The sequence below is a fragment of the Eubalaena glacialis genome, chromosome 13 (genome assembly GCF_028564815.1).
Source record: "Eubalaena glacialis isolate mEubGla1 chromosome 13, mEubGla1.1.hap2.+ XY, whole genome shotgun sequence".
NCBI classification, from domain to species: domain Eukaryota; kingdom Metazoa; phylum Chordata; class Mammalia; order Artiodactyla; family Balaenidae; genus Eubalaena; species Eubalaena glacialis.
Genome location: NC_083728.1, coordinates 89202744 through 89219414, shown reverse-complemented (window position 1 = coordinate 89219414; position 16671 = coordinate 89202744). Strand labels below are relative to the sequence as shown.

Below are 16671 nucleotides of genomic sequence, written 5' to 3'. Positions count from 1 at the left end.
CTTTCTCCAGGTGGCTTCTCCCCTCATGACGCACACGGCTTGGAGATACGGCTCTTCATTCAAGAAAAGTGTAGCACCTACTGTGGGCAAGGCGCTGGGCAGTGGGCCTAGGAACGTCTCGTGTCCCTCCGGAGAGAAGGGCTTGGGTGCAGGTGCCCAGGTGCAGGCGCTGGGACTGATGCCATTCCTCAGTTTACCCTCTCTGCACCTGCTGTAAAATGGGGCTTGTGCTCATACCTGGGCCCACAGCGAGAATGCTGTCACTGAGGGCCTTGGGACACTCAGACAACCAAGATAAGGAGTGACCAGCCTGCTCCTTGGACACTCCCTGGCCTAAGCAGGCGCTTCCATCTGCCATAACGGAACAGAGCATGTCTTTTCTCCTAGAAGGTGGCCGGCCTGGCTGACCTAAAAGACTGGACACCGGCAGCCTGGATCCTGGTCCCAGCTCTGCCTCTACTTTATCCTTGGCAAGGGAGCCCACCCAGAGGGGGTGTTGGATGGCTCCTCTCGCCTGGCCGGCACTGATGGGACCACAATTGCAGGACGGGCTGCATGGGAGTGAAGGAACTTCTGGGACAGCTGTGGGGTCCCCTGAGAACGGGCCCCACTGGCCCCATTACCATCTCACTGTGATGGAGGGGGGAACAGATTTGAGTGAGTCCCCTTAGGAAAGTTAAAAGTGCTAGCCACTCCCTGGTGGCATCAGTCACCATTGTGGGGACAAATACCAGGCCTAGGAACCAGGAGACTTTGGATTCTGAGAGTTGTGTGACCTTGAGAAAGTCACATAACTCTCCTGGTGCCTCAGTTCACTTTTCTTTAAAATAATAATAATGCCCCATGAGACCGTGGTAAGGATAAAATGACGTGACACATAGAACAGTGCTTGGACATAGTATCAGTGTTGGCTGTCATCATTAGAATTGCTTAAGGACTTGGGAGAGTTTCACTTGTCCATCAGGAATTGAGAAGAAAATTGCGCTTGAGAAGAAAATAGTATATTAAGATTATAAATTGAGTTTCAAATATTTGACTATTTCACATTATTCAAAGGTCTGGTTGTTAGTGGTTTTTGTAATGTACTAAATGCATAAATAGAATAAAAACATTTATTACATTTTTTTCATGTGTAACATTATTACATTGAATAACTATATAGTAGCCATAGATGGTCACATCTATGTCACAGAAGCCACCTGCAAGGCCACCCTGAAGCTGATGTTGATGTGACCCTTCTTTGTCTAATTCCCCACAGGTATCACCTCCCCCAGAAACCTTCCTTCTTCTGGGCTCTCACAGCACCTGTCTTGATGTAAATTCTTGTCACTGAAAATCTTTCTAAAGCAGGTTAGTCGGTCTGTTGGCCCTAGCAAAATGGTATAATTGATTTCCCTTTGGTAACAGAGGGGCAGCAGCCCTAGTGTTAATATTCCTACCACAAATCCTCATTATCTTGCATTGGCAATGTAACTGTGGGAAGTGGGGGCCACTGAGCTGATAACAATCACCCCCGATCAGCTCTGGAGAGGCTTTGGGGGTTAAATTCTATGGTAGTTTGAAGTAGGCAAAAGGGAGTTTAGGGTGATCCCTTTGTTGAATTTACCATGGCTCCAGGCCTAGATCTCAGCTTTACCAGATTTTCTCCTGGAATTTTTCGACCACAGGACACCCAGTCACCCTGTTGAAACCCACAAGAGACTGAGGGAGGACTTGTTAATTCATCATGGGGGAAGGTTCTTCATAGGGGTGGAGCCCTTAGGGCCAGCCTCCAAGAAGCCCAACAGGTGAGGCAAAGGTAAGCAGGGACTCCAGCACACCAGGGGACAGCAGAGGGAGGATGGCCTCTTGGTGGCTCTCAGAAGGTCAGACTGAGGCCTCATGCCCTGAACCACTCCATGCAGAGACCACTTCTGCAGACTGCTCGTGCCCACCAGAGGGAATATTTTGGGGCTCCCTGTATTTTTTTTTAGTGTTCCAGCTGTTCCTATCCTATAGGTTCATACAGTATTATTCCAAACAGGGTACAAATTTATACATTTGTTTATGGGCCGAATTGTGTCCCTTGAGAAATCCATATGTTAAGGCATAACCCCCAAAGTGACTGTATTTGGAGACAGCACCTCTAAAGGGGTAATTAAGGCTAAATGAGGTAATAAGGGTGGGGCCCTAATCCAATAGGACTGGTGTCCTTATAAGAAGAGGAACAGACACCAGAGATCTCTCTCTTGAGAGAGCACAAAGAGGTCATGTGAGCACATAGTGAGATGATGCCACCTATAAGCCAAGAGAAGAGGCCTCAGAATGAAACCTACCTTGGTGGCACCTTGATCTTGAACTTCCCAGTCTCCAGAACAATGAGAAATAAATTCCTGTTGGGTAAGCCACCCAGTCTGTGGTACTTTATAATGGCAGCTTGAGCAGACTACGACAACACCCAATGGGCAACAGGAATACATTGGTAAAGAAAGACAGAGGGACTGCCCTGGTGGTCCAGTGGTTAAGACTCTGCATTCCCGATGCAGGGGGCCCGGGTTCAATTCCTGGTCAGGGAACTAGATCCTGCATGATGCAACTAAAGATCCTGCACGCGGCAACGAAGATCCCGCGTGCTGCAACTAAGACCCGGCACAGCCAAATAAATAAATATTAAAAAAAAAAAAAAAGAAAAGGAGCTTTCTGTCTAGGAGGAAAAAAGATGATAAATGAGTAAATATAATTTCAGATTCTAAGGAAAATTCCATTATTATGAGAGCTAGTGGGGGGGGGGGCGGCAGGCAATGGTTTTCTTACATTGGGCCTTAAAAAGGCCTCTCTGAGGAGGTGACATTTGAGCTCATCAAGAATGACAAGGAGCCAGCTTTGTGCCTCTCAGGGAAGAACATTCCAGACAGGAGAATTAGCTACAAAGGTCCTAGGTGGGCAGGAGGCACAGCACGTCTATTGCGGCTGGAACATGAAGAATGAGGTTGGGAGGTGCACAGGCCCAGGGATTGAGGATAAGTTGAAAAGTCTTTGGAGGGTTTTAAGCAGAGGAGGGGCATGATCTCATTTATCTGATAGAGATGAAGTTGACACTGTCACCAACCTCTAATTCAGGAGACAGACAAGAAAACAGGCAAAAATCATAGCAGCGTGATGGGTACTTTCGTAGGGGAAGCTAAGGCCATGGGAAAGCATATGAATTTCACCAGTGTTAACCTCCCCGCCCCTCCCCCAACTGTAGGTCTTTATCACATGCAATTAAACCGAAACTTATCAAAGGATTTGTGTACTGCTGCTTTTTTTCTCGGACCCCCCCCCCCCCCCCGCAACAATATTAAATAACCTTGGATGGCACATTGGTTCCAGCCCTTAGATTTTTCAACTTTACCCAATTTTGGACCTCTTAAATTTTGGGGTTGGCGGTGGTAGGAGCAAAGACGATTTTGCTTGCAGGTGGGCAACTTCTTCCATGGGGGAAGGAGTGTTCTGACCCACTATTATTTCTCCTGGGGCAGAAATAACTGGCACTAAATATATCCACTTACAATCTCAGCGCTTCAGCTGAGGCTTGTTCTTGAGTGGCAACATTAAACAAAGGCAAGGAGCATGTCTCTGAACGTATCTTGTAGGAATTGCAAGCTCTATTTATTACCAGGTGTGAAATATATCTGTCTGAGAAGGGAACACAAAGATTCTGGTGAGTTAGTGATGATGGGGTGGTGTGGGGCGGTGCGGGGGGAGCAGGGGGGAAGTACTGTCAGGAAGGGGCAGGAGGTGGAGCCAGGTCCTGGAGGGGCTGGAGGTAGGTCAGGTTATCACTTTCATGCTCTGGCCATTTACCACGATCACCACGTGTTTCCAGGAACAGCTCGTCATTCAACCAGTCTCATAGATGGAGTCTGCAGGTGAGGCCTGACAGTACTTTTCTCTTCCAGGGCCTCTTGGTTCAGCCATCACCTCATTTGGGCATCCGGGCCCCACTTTCCCCTCCCTCTCATCATTGCTCTGACCCAAGGCATCTGCCCTATCGCGTAGGAGCTGAAAAGCGGTCCACTGCGGTCTAGCCTCGGGGTGATGCAGCTGCAACAAATGATCAGGCCAGTCTCTTCCAGGCAGAACACCTGGGCTCTCCTTTGCTTACAGGGTCTCCGTCTGTCTGCAGCCTTCGCCTTCCCAAAGACCCTCCTTACCTCCTCCCCCTCCCCGGGCTAAGAAGGACCCCAGGGCTCAAGCTGGGGAGAAAACCCCGCCCAGCATGCCACGTTCAGTTCAGGGGTGGCCTCTTCCCGGGCCCGTCCGCCGTCTGCTAAGGAAGCCCCGCGGGTGCACACCGCCCCGCAGCAGCCGCCAAACGTCCCTCCCCAGCCTCCTGGCTTCTGCGAGGATATTAAGGGCAGAAAGAGCCGAACCAAAGACGCTTGTCACTGCCTGCCCCTACCTCCCGGCCTGCGGCCCCGCCCACGCGGACAGAGGTTTAAAGGGCCAGGCAGGCCCACCCAGGCGTGACGCCTCTCCCCGCTCCCGCCGCCCGCCCAAGCCGCACCCACTTGGAGGCGGTGCGCCGGGGCCTATTCCTCCGGCGGCGGGCGCGGCCGCTTTAAGCGGGGGCGGGACTGCGTGCTGCGGCGCGACAGCGGCGGCGGCTGAGAGGGCTTAGGTGGGGTCGCGGGCCGGGGCTGCAGGAAGCCGGCCGCCGATGTCGGGGTAAGTGTGGGCAGGCGCGGGACGGCGGCGGGACGGCGGCGGGACGGCGGCGGAACGGCCCCGGGAGGCGCGCGCGGCGGCCCCAACGGGTGCGGCGGGGCGCGGGCGTGGGGAGGCCTCTGCGGCGCCTGGGTCCGCGGAGCGATGGAGGGAAGCGCATAGCGATGGAGAGAGGCTCCGAGCGCCCCGGGGTCCCTCCGCCCCCCATCGGGGCCCAGTCCGGGTGGCGGGGGCCGGCGGCGGCCCTCAAACCGCCGCCGCTGCTGCCTGGGCTGGCCGGGGAGTGCCGGGAGGCGGAAGGCTAGCGGCGCGGGAATTGGCCCTCGGCGCCCGCCGTAGCCCGGCCCAGGAGGCGGGCGCTGGGTGTCCGGAGAGGGTGACAAAAGGAGGGAAGCCGAGGGCTGTTTGAGGCCGGGGAGATAGAGCGTGGGGTTGGGGCCCCGTCCCCCCTGAGGCGCCTCCTGTCGCCCTGGCCCCTCTCGGCCTCCACGCAAGCACCTGGCTCGCCTGGCCCGGCGCGCAGAGCGAAGGTAGCGGCGTCGACAGCGCCCCCTCTGGCCCGGCGGCGCTGCCTCAGGCCTGGCACGGCGGGGCGGGGCGGCGCGGCGGCGCCGTTTGCCGGGAGCGGGCGGGGCACCGGCTCCGTCCCCCACAACCTGGGTCGGGCCGCGGGGGCGGGACCGAAGCCAGGCCCGGGCCCTTGGCCTCTGGGGTCTTGGAGCTGCTCTCCAGCTTGGAGGCGGGATGGGACGTCTTCCCTCGGGGCCCCCAGCCCCCCGGGCCAGGGGAGAACGGAGCCTGGCCTCTTGGGGTCTCGGGAAATGGGGGGTTGACGCCTTCGGTGAAGAAGTGGATCCAAGCCTTTAAAAAGTTTGGGCACGACCCACCCGAAGTTTCTTAGGTAGGGAGAGGCCGTGACCCTGAGTCTTGGGTCTCGGGGATGGGAGGTGAAGAGGAAGCAGAAGTCGGGTCATCCAGCGGGGCTGACAGAATCCCTCCGGTTGGTTTCGTTAGTGACTTCCTGCCCCTGGAGCCGGCGGGCCGCGCGGGAACAGCGGCAGGCACCCTCTCTGCTTTTGGTGTCTCGAGAGGGCGGGCGGAAGAGGATCTGTGGCGTCAGGGTGTCCCCATCGCTTGGGGCAGGAGTGTGAGCTGCAGGGGAGCGTATCTGGTAGGCAGGGCCGTTGAAAGGCCTGCGGAAGAGTTAATGGTGTGTTTGTTGAAGAAAGAAGAAAATCAAGTCATGAAACTGCTCCTTAATGTAGAGTGAAATGTGACTGTTACATTCGCGGGGAGGATGGGTAAGAGCAATTTCACTAGGTTCTCTTAAGAGGGCTCTTAAAATAGAAACCAGTCTCCTGTTTTTCAGCCTAGAGCTGCAGTTCGCAAAGTGTGGTCATCCACACCTGTTTCCAACTCACTGAGGCGCTTTTTGATTCATTTAGCCTATTGTATGTCAGATGCAAGCAAAATTGACAGCTTCCTGGATGCCTCCCTGAACCGAGGTCTCTGGGTGGTGCTTGGGAGTCCACCTTTGGCCCCTGATGATTTTAGTGCACAGTGAAGTCTGAGAACCCATCACCTAATGCACAGGTGGTCCAACTACAGTCAGCAGACCAAATCCAGCCTGGTGCCTGTTTTTATACAGCACGAAAACTAAGAATGGTTTTTACATTTGTTTAACGGTTGGGGGAAAAAACAATCAAAAGAGGAATAATGTTTCATGATACAACTCAAATGAAATTCAAATTTCAGTGTCTGTAAATAAAGATTTATGGATTATAGCCATGGTCGTTCGCTTACAAGTTGTCTGTGGCTATTTTGTGCCTCCAGCAGAGCTCAGGAGTTGGGACAGACCACAGAGCCTGAAATATTTACTCTCTGGCTCTTTACAGAGAGTTTGCTGGCCCCTAGCCTAGGGAAAGATGGACATACCATAGGAAAGAAAAGCATCTGTGTGTAAAAATCATGTTTAGAAATTAATAGACAGAATGGACTTAAGTAACTTTTATTTTCAAAAAAGCAGAGGGAGTAGTGTTGTTTTCTGAATTAATGGAAAACTATTTAGATTAACACAGGCATTTAGGTAAGATTTTCCTAGCAGTCATGAGCCTGTGCCCTCAGTAAGTTGGCTAATCATATGCTTCTTTTTGTAGGCTGGGCAAACTCATGGTTATAATACTTTTCCCTTGAGAAACAAACTAGCTCAAAAGAAAAATGGCGTTTGTTGCAACACAAGGGGCCACGGTGGTTGACCAAACCACTCTGATGAAAAAATACCTTCAGTTTGTGGCAGCTCTCACGGATGTAAATACACGTGAGTTGATGCGTTTCGTCATGAAGAAATGTGTTGATGTGACTCCTTCATCTCAGTTCAAATGATGTGCACATTGAGATAAGTAGTCACATTAACTGTTATCTTAATTTCCCTTTTCTCTACCTCGTGGAGAAGCAAAGTGATGAGCATTACCGGCTGGAGCCCCAAAGAGGCACGCGTGTGGGTGCGCGCGCGTGCGTGTGTGTATGTGTGTCCTTGTCTGTGCATGCACATGTATGTTTGGGAGTACGAGTGAGTGTGACTGGTTGTAGGGAACTAGTTATGTGCCTGCTTTTAGACCGTGACAGTCAAACTGATAAGATCTGATTGCTTCTCTTAAATTATTAAATCCAGTAATTTTAGGAACATCCTTAACATAATTTCAATTATCTGATGGTTTGTTTTGCCATTTACAGCTGATGAAACAAAGTTAAAAATGATGCAAGAAGTTAGTGAAAATTTTGAGGTATGAGCTTTATATTTTATTTTATATTATATTTCATAAAGCTTTAAATTTTGAGGTATGAGCTTTTCATTTTGAGATGAGTATTCACATGTGCTTTCCTACAGCTTCCCTGTCAGTCTTTTTGCTAGTAACTTAAAAATTATCTGTTAATGTAATTTGTTGTATTTCAAAATTGAAATTTGAAAATTTGTACAGTGTTGTCCAGCTTCTTCACACTAGTGATAGTGACTCCCGACCAGTGTTGAGGAATATTGCTTTTGTTTTGGTTATTTGACCTTTTTTTCTTTTCTTTTTAAATTTATTTATTTTTATTTATTTATTTTTGGCTGTGTTGGGTCTTCGTTGCTGCATGCGGGCTTTCTCTAGTTGTGGCGAGAGGGGGCTACTCTTTATTGCGGTGCGCGGGCTTCTTGTTGTGGTGGCTTCTCTTGTTGCGGAGCACGGGCTCTAGGCGCGCGGGCTTCAGTAGTTGTGCTTCACGGGCTCTAGAGTGCAGACTCAGTAGTTGTGATGCGTGGGCTTAGCTGCTCCGCGACATGTGGGATCTTCCCGGACCAGGGCTCGAACCCATGTCCCCTGCATTGGCAGGTGGATCCTTAACCACTGTGCCACCAGGGAATCCCCTTGACCTTTTTTTCATTTTCAACTATGGTAGCCCTTTTAGGCATATGCTTTCAGGATACACTCAAACTTTTGTTGTGGATTTGTTATGTTAGGTAATGGATGGTATGGGAATGAGAGCTGGCTGGCAGTTTTGGCCCTCCTGTTTATAATTTCTGCAACTTTGATCAAACAGTTTCTCTCTTCTGGCTCTTACATTCTACAATTTTATATTGACCCATAGGTCCCTCAGATTCTGTTCATTTTTCTTCAATCTTTTTTCTCTTTGTTCTCTGATCTGCCATCAGATTCACTGACTATTTTTCTATCATCTCTGCGTCTGCTGGGATGTTATTTTTAAATTTCAGTTTATTTGTATTTTTGTTGTAAAATTTTGGTTATTGTACTTTCAGTTCTAGAATTTCCGTTTGGTTCTTCTTTAGATGTCACTTCTCTGTAGAGATTCCCCATCTTCATTTATTGAGACCATGTTTTCCTTTTATTCTTTGAACGTATTTATAATAACTGCTTTGAAGTCTTTGTCTGCTAAATACAATCCTCTATAAAGGTTGATTTTTATTGACTTCAGGTCACGTTATTTGGCTTCCTTGCATGTCTGGTAGTTTTTGATTGTATACCAGACATTGTGTGTGAAATGTAGGGACCCTAGATTCTGTCATCTCCCTTGGAAGAGTGTTGATATTTTTACTATAGTCAGCAGTTCAGGTGCTGGCTGATCTCACTGAACTTGTGTAGGCTTGGTTTTATGCCATGGTAGAGAGGATCTCTGGGAATCCCAAGGGGTTTCCCAAGTCCCTCCGACTTTGTAGGATTCAACCTCCAAACCCCATCTTTCTGTGGATCTCATCAGAGGTTGATTTTAGATTTTGTTGGGATGGGGCTAAACTAGGCCTTATTCTGGGGCATGGTCCTTCCTCAGCTGAATGTATGAGGTGTTATCAAGGTGTTAAGAAGGTCTTTGCACTGTGTCGAGGCTGGACCCCCAACATCCTCTGACCTTGCTAGACCTCTGATGTCTTTCTTCATTTCTCAGTCCTCAAGTGCCCACTCCCTGGTAAGCCTCAGGTAGTTTTACCTTCCCTTACCTATAAGTACAGCACAGTCCTCAGTCAAGGACTCACAGGAGACCATCCACACCCCCTTCTGTAGTTCCTTTTTCTCTGGGGCTTTGCCCTGCAGATTCTGGCCACTTCAGCTGTTGCAAACTCTGGTGTTTGCTCCTCAGCTCAGCAGGACCATCATGCTTTCCTTGGGCTCCAGCCTGCTGAGCCCGGTTGGGAAACGGTACCCAGGCAGAGAGCCGAGGTGGGGCGCAGTTGGTGAGTCCCCCTTCTTCTGGAGATCATGGTCTTGCACTGCCTCTGGTCCAGCACCTGAAACTGTTCTCTCATATTTTGTCCTACTTTATGGTTAGTCTGGTGCCAGTTAGTCTCATTCATAGGCCGAAGAGAAACTTGCTTTTCTTTTAATGTGGGTATGATAAAACCTTTCTCAGAGTTAATATGATTAAGAACAATAGATACAATGTTTCCTAGCCTCTGTCATGGTCATTTGAATCACTAAACATTAAATAAATGTTCGTGGGATTGAATTAGATACCCTACTGTCTATAGTAATGGATGGTATTTTTGTTTGCTGGGGGAATTTATTGGTTTTTTTGTTTTGTTTTAAATAGATGTTTTCCAGGATTTGTTGCCTTGAACTGAGGTGGAAAAAAATCCTGAGATATTTAGAGATTGAGCTAAAGAGCTTTCTCTTCCACCCAAGCTGTTACTGCAAACTGTTAAAAAATAAATAAATAAAGCTAAAAAAAAGAGGTGGGCGGTAGAACAGGAAAGGCCTGCATTCTGCATTTTATTGGAAGAACTGCTAGGAGAGAGCCACAGCCCTCAAAGTTTATTTGAGAGGCTGAAATCGTGGAGCTGCCTGTGATCCTCCGAGTGTGGTGGGGCTCTTTCAATTAAGTGTCTCAACCCTTTCTCTCCTGTTTAGGGTCTGGCAGTTAGCAAGTTAGTTCCTGGCTTTGGTCTCAGATACATTGATTAAATTAACAGAATTAAAAGTTAGCAAAGTAATACACTTGGGGCTTTTCCAAATAGTGCCTTTTGAAATCTGATAGACATTTACCTTAAATGAAATTCAGATGACTGAGTCCTTTGAAGGATGAAATACTAGAACGACCACCGGTAGGTAATTCTAAATTACCACCACTGTTACCCCAGGACAAAATATTTAAGTGAAATTAAGAATTCCCAGTGGTTTAAGGAATCTTAGAAATTCATTTCATTAACCACTTAAGGATAAGATTCCAGGCTAAGTAATTATCACATGGGCCATCTCCCAGGACAGAAAATAAAGAAATGTTGAAGTTAGAAATCACAGGAAGCATTCGTATGGATCAGAAAGCCAGGGGCTAAGTTGAAATACTGGCAGAATAACTGGGCAACTTGTTGAATCTTTCCTGTGGGAGAAATTTGAAACTTAGGTGTTTTGAAGGCAGTGGAATCTGGATGGTATGGGCTGACGTGCAGATGAGCTTGATTTCTTGATAACCTTGATAATGTTCCATCATGACTCTCACCCCTCTTTTCCTTCAATCCTTGAATGTGGGTGTTTCGTAAAAAGTCTTACACTTTGGGGTTGAAAAGTGACAAATACAGTTCTTGTCCCCAGTGGATTCACAGTCTGCTCGGGGAGGGGCTGGTGAGGCGCTGCCTGGCTCCTGGGGGCGCCTCTTCACACGCAGCATGCTGTGGGCACGGGGCCCCTGGAATTGAGCTCCGGGTTGGCCATGGGAGACCAGTGCTCAGGGGCGCATCCCAAGAATGGCGGTTCTTTCTTTGCTCCTGTGGCAGCACACTCTTTTCTGGTTTTTGCCTGTATTTCCCTCTTTATAGACTCCTCAGGTAACGGACAACCCCATGTCTTTATCTTCCTCCCAGATCAGTGTCTGGAGCTCCAGACGCATTTAGCTGCTCAGATGCCTTGACTCACCAGCGTCTCAGACTCATGATAATAAAAGTTTAAATTCCTTCCTCTTAGACTCCCATCCCTGCCATATTGAACTAAAAAAAGTTCAATATGTGCCTTTTACACTCAGGCTTTCTCGTCATTTTGTGCCTTTGCATGTGCTTTCCTTAGAACCTTTCCCACTTTCTCCCGTGGTTAACTCCTGCTGGCCTTTTAGGTTTTAGTATCAGCATTACTTCTTCGGGAAGGTGGTCTCTGCCGTTGGTTCCATCCAGTCAGTTATGCCCCATTGTTCGGTTCCCTTAGTTAAGTGAACATTCTCCACAGTGCCAGTATTTCTAGGTTTACCGGTAAATTTTAGCATTTAATTCTCTCTAATTGGATATCAGAAGCAGCAATCATCTTAACTTCTTTAAAACTATGCTATCACTAAAGCATCTGAAAGTATTAAAAATTATTATCAGCTCTACAGTTTTTTCCTTTTGAGGTTATTATAATATGTGAATTTGAATATGTACACAAACCTTTATGGGGTTTTCTTTTATTTTTGCATAATTAGAATGTCACTTCATCTCCTCAATATTCTACATTCCTGGAGCACATCATCCCTCGATTTCTTACATTTCTTCAAGATGGAGAAGTTCAATTCCTTCAGGAGAAACCAGCCCAGGTGACCTGTTCAAAAATATAATGAGAAAAAAATGTCCTGCTGTAGGAGTGCAAGCACTTAAGAATGAAAACAACTCAAAAAACTTATGGTTCCCCTTAAAAACAAAAGAAGTTTTGTCATATAAGGATAACTTTGTCCAAGGCCATTGCCTCCTCAGCTAAATATCTTGGTTTTATTTCCTCGTAGCCATCTCTTTCACAATTTAAACTCTTCACATTTGCTGACCAGTGACGTGTGCATATGCTATGTATTACAGCCAAATTCATGTGTATATATAGGAGGGAGCAACAGTTTCATGACCCTTCGCATACCTGTTGCCCAGCTCTGATCTTACTATTTTCAGTTCTTGTAACTCTGGCCAGTTTTGCTTTATCTATACCCCCACCCACTCTTTGCTCCCCCCTCTTCACCTTGATTATTTTAAAACAGTCCCATCATAACTTTTTTTCCATAAATATTTCAGCATGTATCCCTTAAAAATAACTTTAAAAATTACCATAGTACTAGTGAAAGTTAATTGCTAAACAAAGCATTTTTATGTGGTACCAGTTCAAGATCTACCTATTTGACCTTTTTTAGTTGTCAGTTCCATAGACAAAATCATGAAAGCTTAGCACAGCTTATGATGTAATTAGTCCTTAGGCCCAAGGTAATTGGACAGCACGTCAGAGGAGCTAAACAGAGCTTATGAAGGGAGACTGCAAATGAAGTTCAGTTGGTGTTTTGCTCTTTTCATCTTAAATTCACCCCACATGCACACATTAGTGTCCTCCTCCTGGCAATACTGATAAGGTGTGAAAGAGGAAAGTTTGGCTACTTGATTTGGTACACAATTGTAGAAATACTGAAAATACTGGTTTGCAGTGCATGCTTTGGATTACATTTAAATAATTTACAGAACCGTTTCTAAAATGGGCTCCATCTTCTTGTATGGTGGTTACCAGTGCTGGGTACAGCTGTGTGACACTTGTAGGATGCAGAAGGGTTACCTTGGAACTCTTGGAAGGATTTCATATTTACATTTTTGTTTCTCTTCAACAGCAACTGCGGAAGCTCGTTCTTGAAATAATTCATAGAATACCAACCAATGAACATCTTCGTCCTCATACAAAAAATGTTTTGTCTGTTATGTTTCGCTTTCTGGAGGTAACTTTTGAGAATTTTTATTATTTAGCCACATTCAAAACTTTTAATGATTTTCTTACTGTAAAATCCTGTATTATACAACTTTTTCCCTTTCACTAAAGTTCTGATTCACATGAGTAGAAATTTTCTTAATGTCCATTTCCTCCCATTTTGCCAACCAGATTACTAAGAAAGATTATTAAATGAAAGTCTTTTTTTTGAGTCACTGAGGGATTGACTAGACACAGTGGGAATCTGAAAGTGGGTGGTGGTCAACAGACTCCGAGGACAGGGGTCATTGGCTTCCTGCCTCTATGTTTGTGTGTCAGGCACAGTAGATGCATAGTAGTCAAAGAGTTGCTCCAGTTCTTGGGGTTAATCCATTTGGTACCTGTTAAGCTAACCTCTGAGATTGTTTTCTTGTTGTCCTTAGTCTTGGGGTGTTTAGAATTCTGTCATGTTTCTGGGCCCCTTGGAAAGATGAGCTCTGTAGGGGGACTGAGTTGGGTTCAGATCCTGGCTCTGCCATGTATTAGCTCTGTCATTGCAGCCCCATTCCTTCCTGCCCCGAGCCTTCGCTTCCTCCTAGTGAGATGTGGAAGGCACCCCCATGCAGACAGCGTAAAGTGTTAGCACAGGGCCCAGTGCATGGTGGCTGCTCACTCATTGCTCTTTTGCAATATTTTCAAACAGTGAAACGTGTCTGCTGGGCCGTTAAGACCTTGCTTCGTAGTGTGACTTGCCTTAATTGCCAGTTACTCATTTGTCTGAGTGTTGCTCTCACAGGACCTACTGGCGGGCTATACTTCAGACAGTCCACCAAAGACTGCGACAACTTCCTCTCCGGGACAGCTGTGTCCTGTGGGTTTATGAATTTTCTACAAACCAAATCTAAGTTGGTTGATGGAGGGTGTATATGCAGAAGATGCTTAGAAAATAGTCTTTAGATTAAAATAAGTTTCAGAAGTATAACTCTTTTTAAATGCTTTTTATTTTTTTAAGACGGAAAATGAAGAGAATGTTCTTATTTGTCTAAGAATAATTATTGAACTACACAAACAGTTCAGGCCACCCATCACCCAAGAAGTGAGTGTTTATCTTGATAGCATTTATAAACTGTGCTGACAGATTGCTTCTGTGTGAATCTTTTACCCTCTTTTAGAGTTGACAGAACATATGCTGCTTTCAGTCATAGAAAATATCGCCTAAGTTGGGGGAAATTCTTTGTGGGTTAAACAGTGACTTTTTTTCTGAATGTGTGCATGAATATTTTGCTGAATTTGTTCAGTATTTGAAATGTGTTAACCAACCAAACTGGCAGGGCTCTTTGGGTGGTTCTGGTACTTACAGGTCTGAGATGCCCCAAGGCTCCAATCACTTTTATACAAGGGTTCAGATGTGGGTTCTGAAGTCAGAGCTGGGTTTGAATCTCAGTGTGCAGTTCAGTAGCTGTGTGACAGTGGGTAAGCTCTGAGCCTTTTGGAGCCTTTTCTGTAAAATGGGGACAATCACAGTATATCCTCAAAGATTGCTTAGAGAATTAAATATAAAAGTTAAAGTTCTTAGCATAGTGACTGGTATCTGCAGAGTCAGCATTAAACACTCTGTTAGCCATAATTAAGATACTATCTTTTCTGATGATAACCTTGGTAAATGCCTGTTGTAGATTATTTGGAAATTGAAAGACGAAGTAGAATTCCTTCCAGCTTGAAAACTATTTAATGTCTTGGTGATTTCTTTTCCTTTTTCCCACCTTATGTATTTGTATGTTTTCTACATAATCACAATACTACTGTGGATGACATTTCATATCCTGATTGTTTCCCTTCACATTATATGTAAGCGTTTTCCCAATGATAGAAAATGTTTTGTAAAGTTAATTTTTAATGGATATATAATATTCTTTTATATTCTTGGATATTTAGGGTATTTCAAAATTTTTATTTTATGACTAAAACCAAATATCTGTTTACAATTCAAATGATTTTGTAGACTGGGTTTGTGGAAGTAGAGTTACCAGATCCAAGGTGTTAATGTTTTAATGCTTCTGATACATATTGTTACATTGGTTTCCAGAAAGGCTTCAGCAGTTTAAGCTTCCCTTAGTAGTATAGTATAGTATGGGGGGGAGGGAGTCTCCTTATTTGCACTCCCTCCAGCATGGTGTGCTATTACTGTTTGAAAGGCAAAAAGTGGCATTTATTATCATTTTCATTCCGTTGCTCTTCCTGAATTAGAAAGCTTGTTTTCTGTTTATCAGTCTTTTTGTGTGTGTGTGTTCACATTCATTGCCTATTTGTATCTTGAGTCTGACATTTTTCTTGCCTGTTTTGTGAGTTCTTACATATGGAAACTATTGATGTTTTTCTTATTTATTGTAAGCATTTTCTGTTTATAAATATCTTCCTAATACTGTATTTTTTTTTAGATTCATCATTTTTTAGATTTTGTGAAACAGATTTACAAGGAGCTTCCAAAAGTAGTGGTATGCTGTTTTTAATATTATTTGAATTTACTGTTTATATTTATTTATTACTTCCTCATTCCAAAGGGTTGAAGGAATAATTGGAGGGATGCTAATTTTACAATGGGGAATGTTTAATGATGGTTAAAATCTAGGTTGATAAATTAGCCCTTAGAAAAAAAAAGTTCTTTTGGTTTCATTGTTTAGATTAAATACTGTATTTTTGACGTAAAAGGAATATATTCCTTTTGTAGAAATTTTGTAGAAATTTTGTAGAAATTTTGCAAAAAAGGAAAATCATCCATAAGTATTCTTTCACTTGTAAGCAACCATTGACATTGATATTTTGTTTTGAGTTTAACTTTGTGCTTTGTAGAGATGGTTGCCCTCACATTCTTGAAGCTTTTTTGGGGAGTGGTGTATACTTTCAGCATTTTTCTATATCTTGAAAATTTTTTCCTGTATTGAAAGGACTGTTTCCAAGCAGTGCCACCCATATAAAAGTGTGTGGAGTGGAAGAGGAAAGGCTCCTCCCTACCCTGCTCTCATTTACTGGAAGGAATCACTGTTACAGGAGGGAATGTCCTTCCAGACTCTTCTGTGGCAGTCATAATTTTTAGTGACCGATAATTTTCTGTCATATGCATGTACCTTGACCATCTCCCTTTTGCTGGTTTCCCCCATTTTCAATTCATTACTGTCACAAATAATGCTTTGGTAAAAATCATTGTGCATAAATGTGTTTATGTTTCAGAGTTTCTATTTTCAAATTTTTTTTAAGCTTAAATTTTTTAAATTAACACATGGTAAAATTGACTTTTTGGTTTTTTAAGGATTTTAACCTGCTAATAGTGTACAAAACTTAAGTTGCGTTCTGAGTTATCAAGTTATCATTGTGTCAACTACCATTTTGATCAAAGAAGAGCTACTTTTCATACGAAGCTGTCTTTTTTAACATGAAGCCCAAATTTCATTGAGAACTAAGGATGCCAGTGAGGTCCTGGCCTTTTAAAATGTTTTCTGTACTTTGTTTCTGTTCCATACTTGACCTCTATTTAGGAGACTATTTGGAAAGTTAATTCAGTAGGGATCAGCTCCTAGTTTCTTATCACTGGAGAGATGGGTTACATCTTCCCCGCCTCACTGAGGTGGTAGTATAACATGACATATATTTCATCTTTTATCAGCCAGGAAAAAATAGTAGAAAATACTGCAGGCAAGTTTGTTTTCTGTTGTTGGAGGTGGCGGGTGTGTCTGTCATGTTATCTCCATAGTCCTGGAAAAAGAGAACACCAAGTACTGTGGGGTTGGTGCAGTACAAAAGGGTAGGATATTCGATTTCTTCACCA

General features: G+C 45.0%; 1 protein-coding gene and 1 non-coding gene across 7 annotated transcripts in view; both read left to right on the top strand.

Moving 5' to 3' along the window:
• Nucleotides 1-4602: 4602 nt before the first annotated feature.
• The window catches only part of TRRAP (transformation/transcription domain associated protein), a 118087-nt gene continuing 106018 nt past the window's right edge, over nt 4603-16671 (top strand). For 4 of the 6 annotated variants that reach the window (XM_061209670.1, XM_061209668.1, XM_061209669.1 and 1 more), the window contains exons 1-8: nt 4605-4689; nt 5704-5990; nt 6846-7006; nt 7423-7472; nt 11623-11733; nt 12775-12879; nt 13861-13944; nt 15287-15343. In XM_061209670.1, coding sequence (XP_061065653.1) covers nt 6907-7006; nt 7423-7472; nt 11623-11733; nt 12775-12879; nt 13861-13944; nt 15287-15343 — 507 coding nt within the window. In that variant the 5' untranslated portion in view covers nt 4605-4689; nt 5704-5990; nt 6846-6906. Of the gene's footprint in view, nt 4690-5703; nt 5991-6845; nt 7007-7422; nt 7473-11622; nt 11734-12774; nt 12880-13860; nt 13945-15286; nt 15344-16671 lie in introns of all 6 variants that reach the window. The other 2 variants (XM_061209671.1, XM_061209667.1) reach the window with 2 other exon arrangements.
• Nucleotides 7135-7340, top strand: LOC133104575 (small nucleolar RNA ZL1). Its single transcript, XR_009703636.1, has one exon. It is a non-coding gene; the product is annotated as a small nucleolar RNA ZL1 (small nucleolar RNA).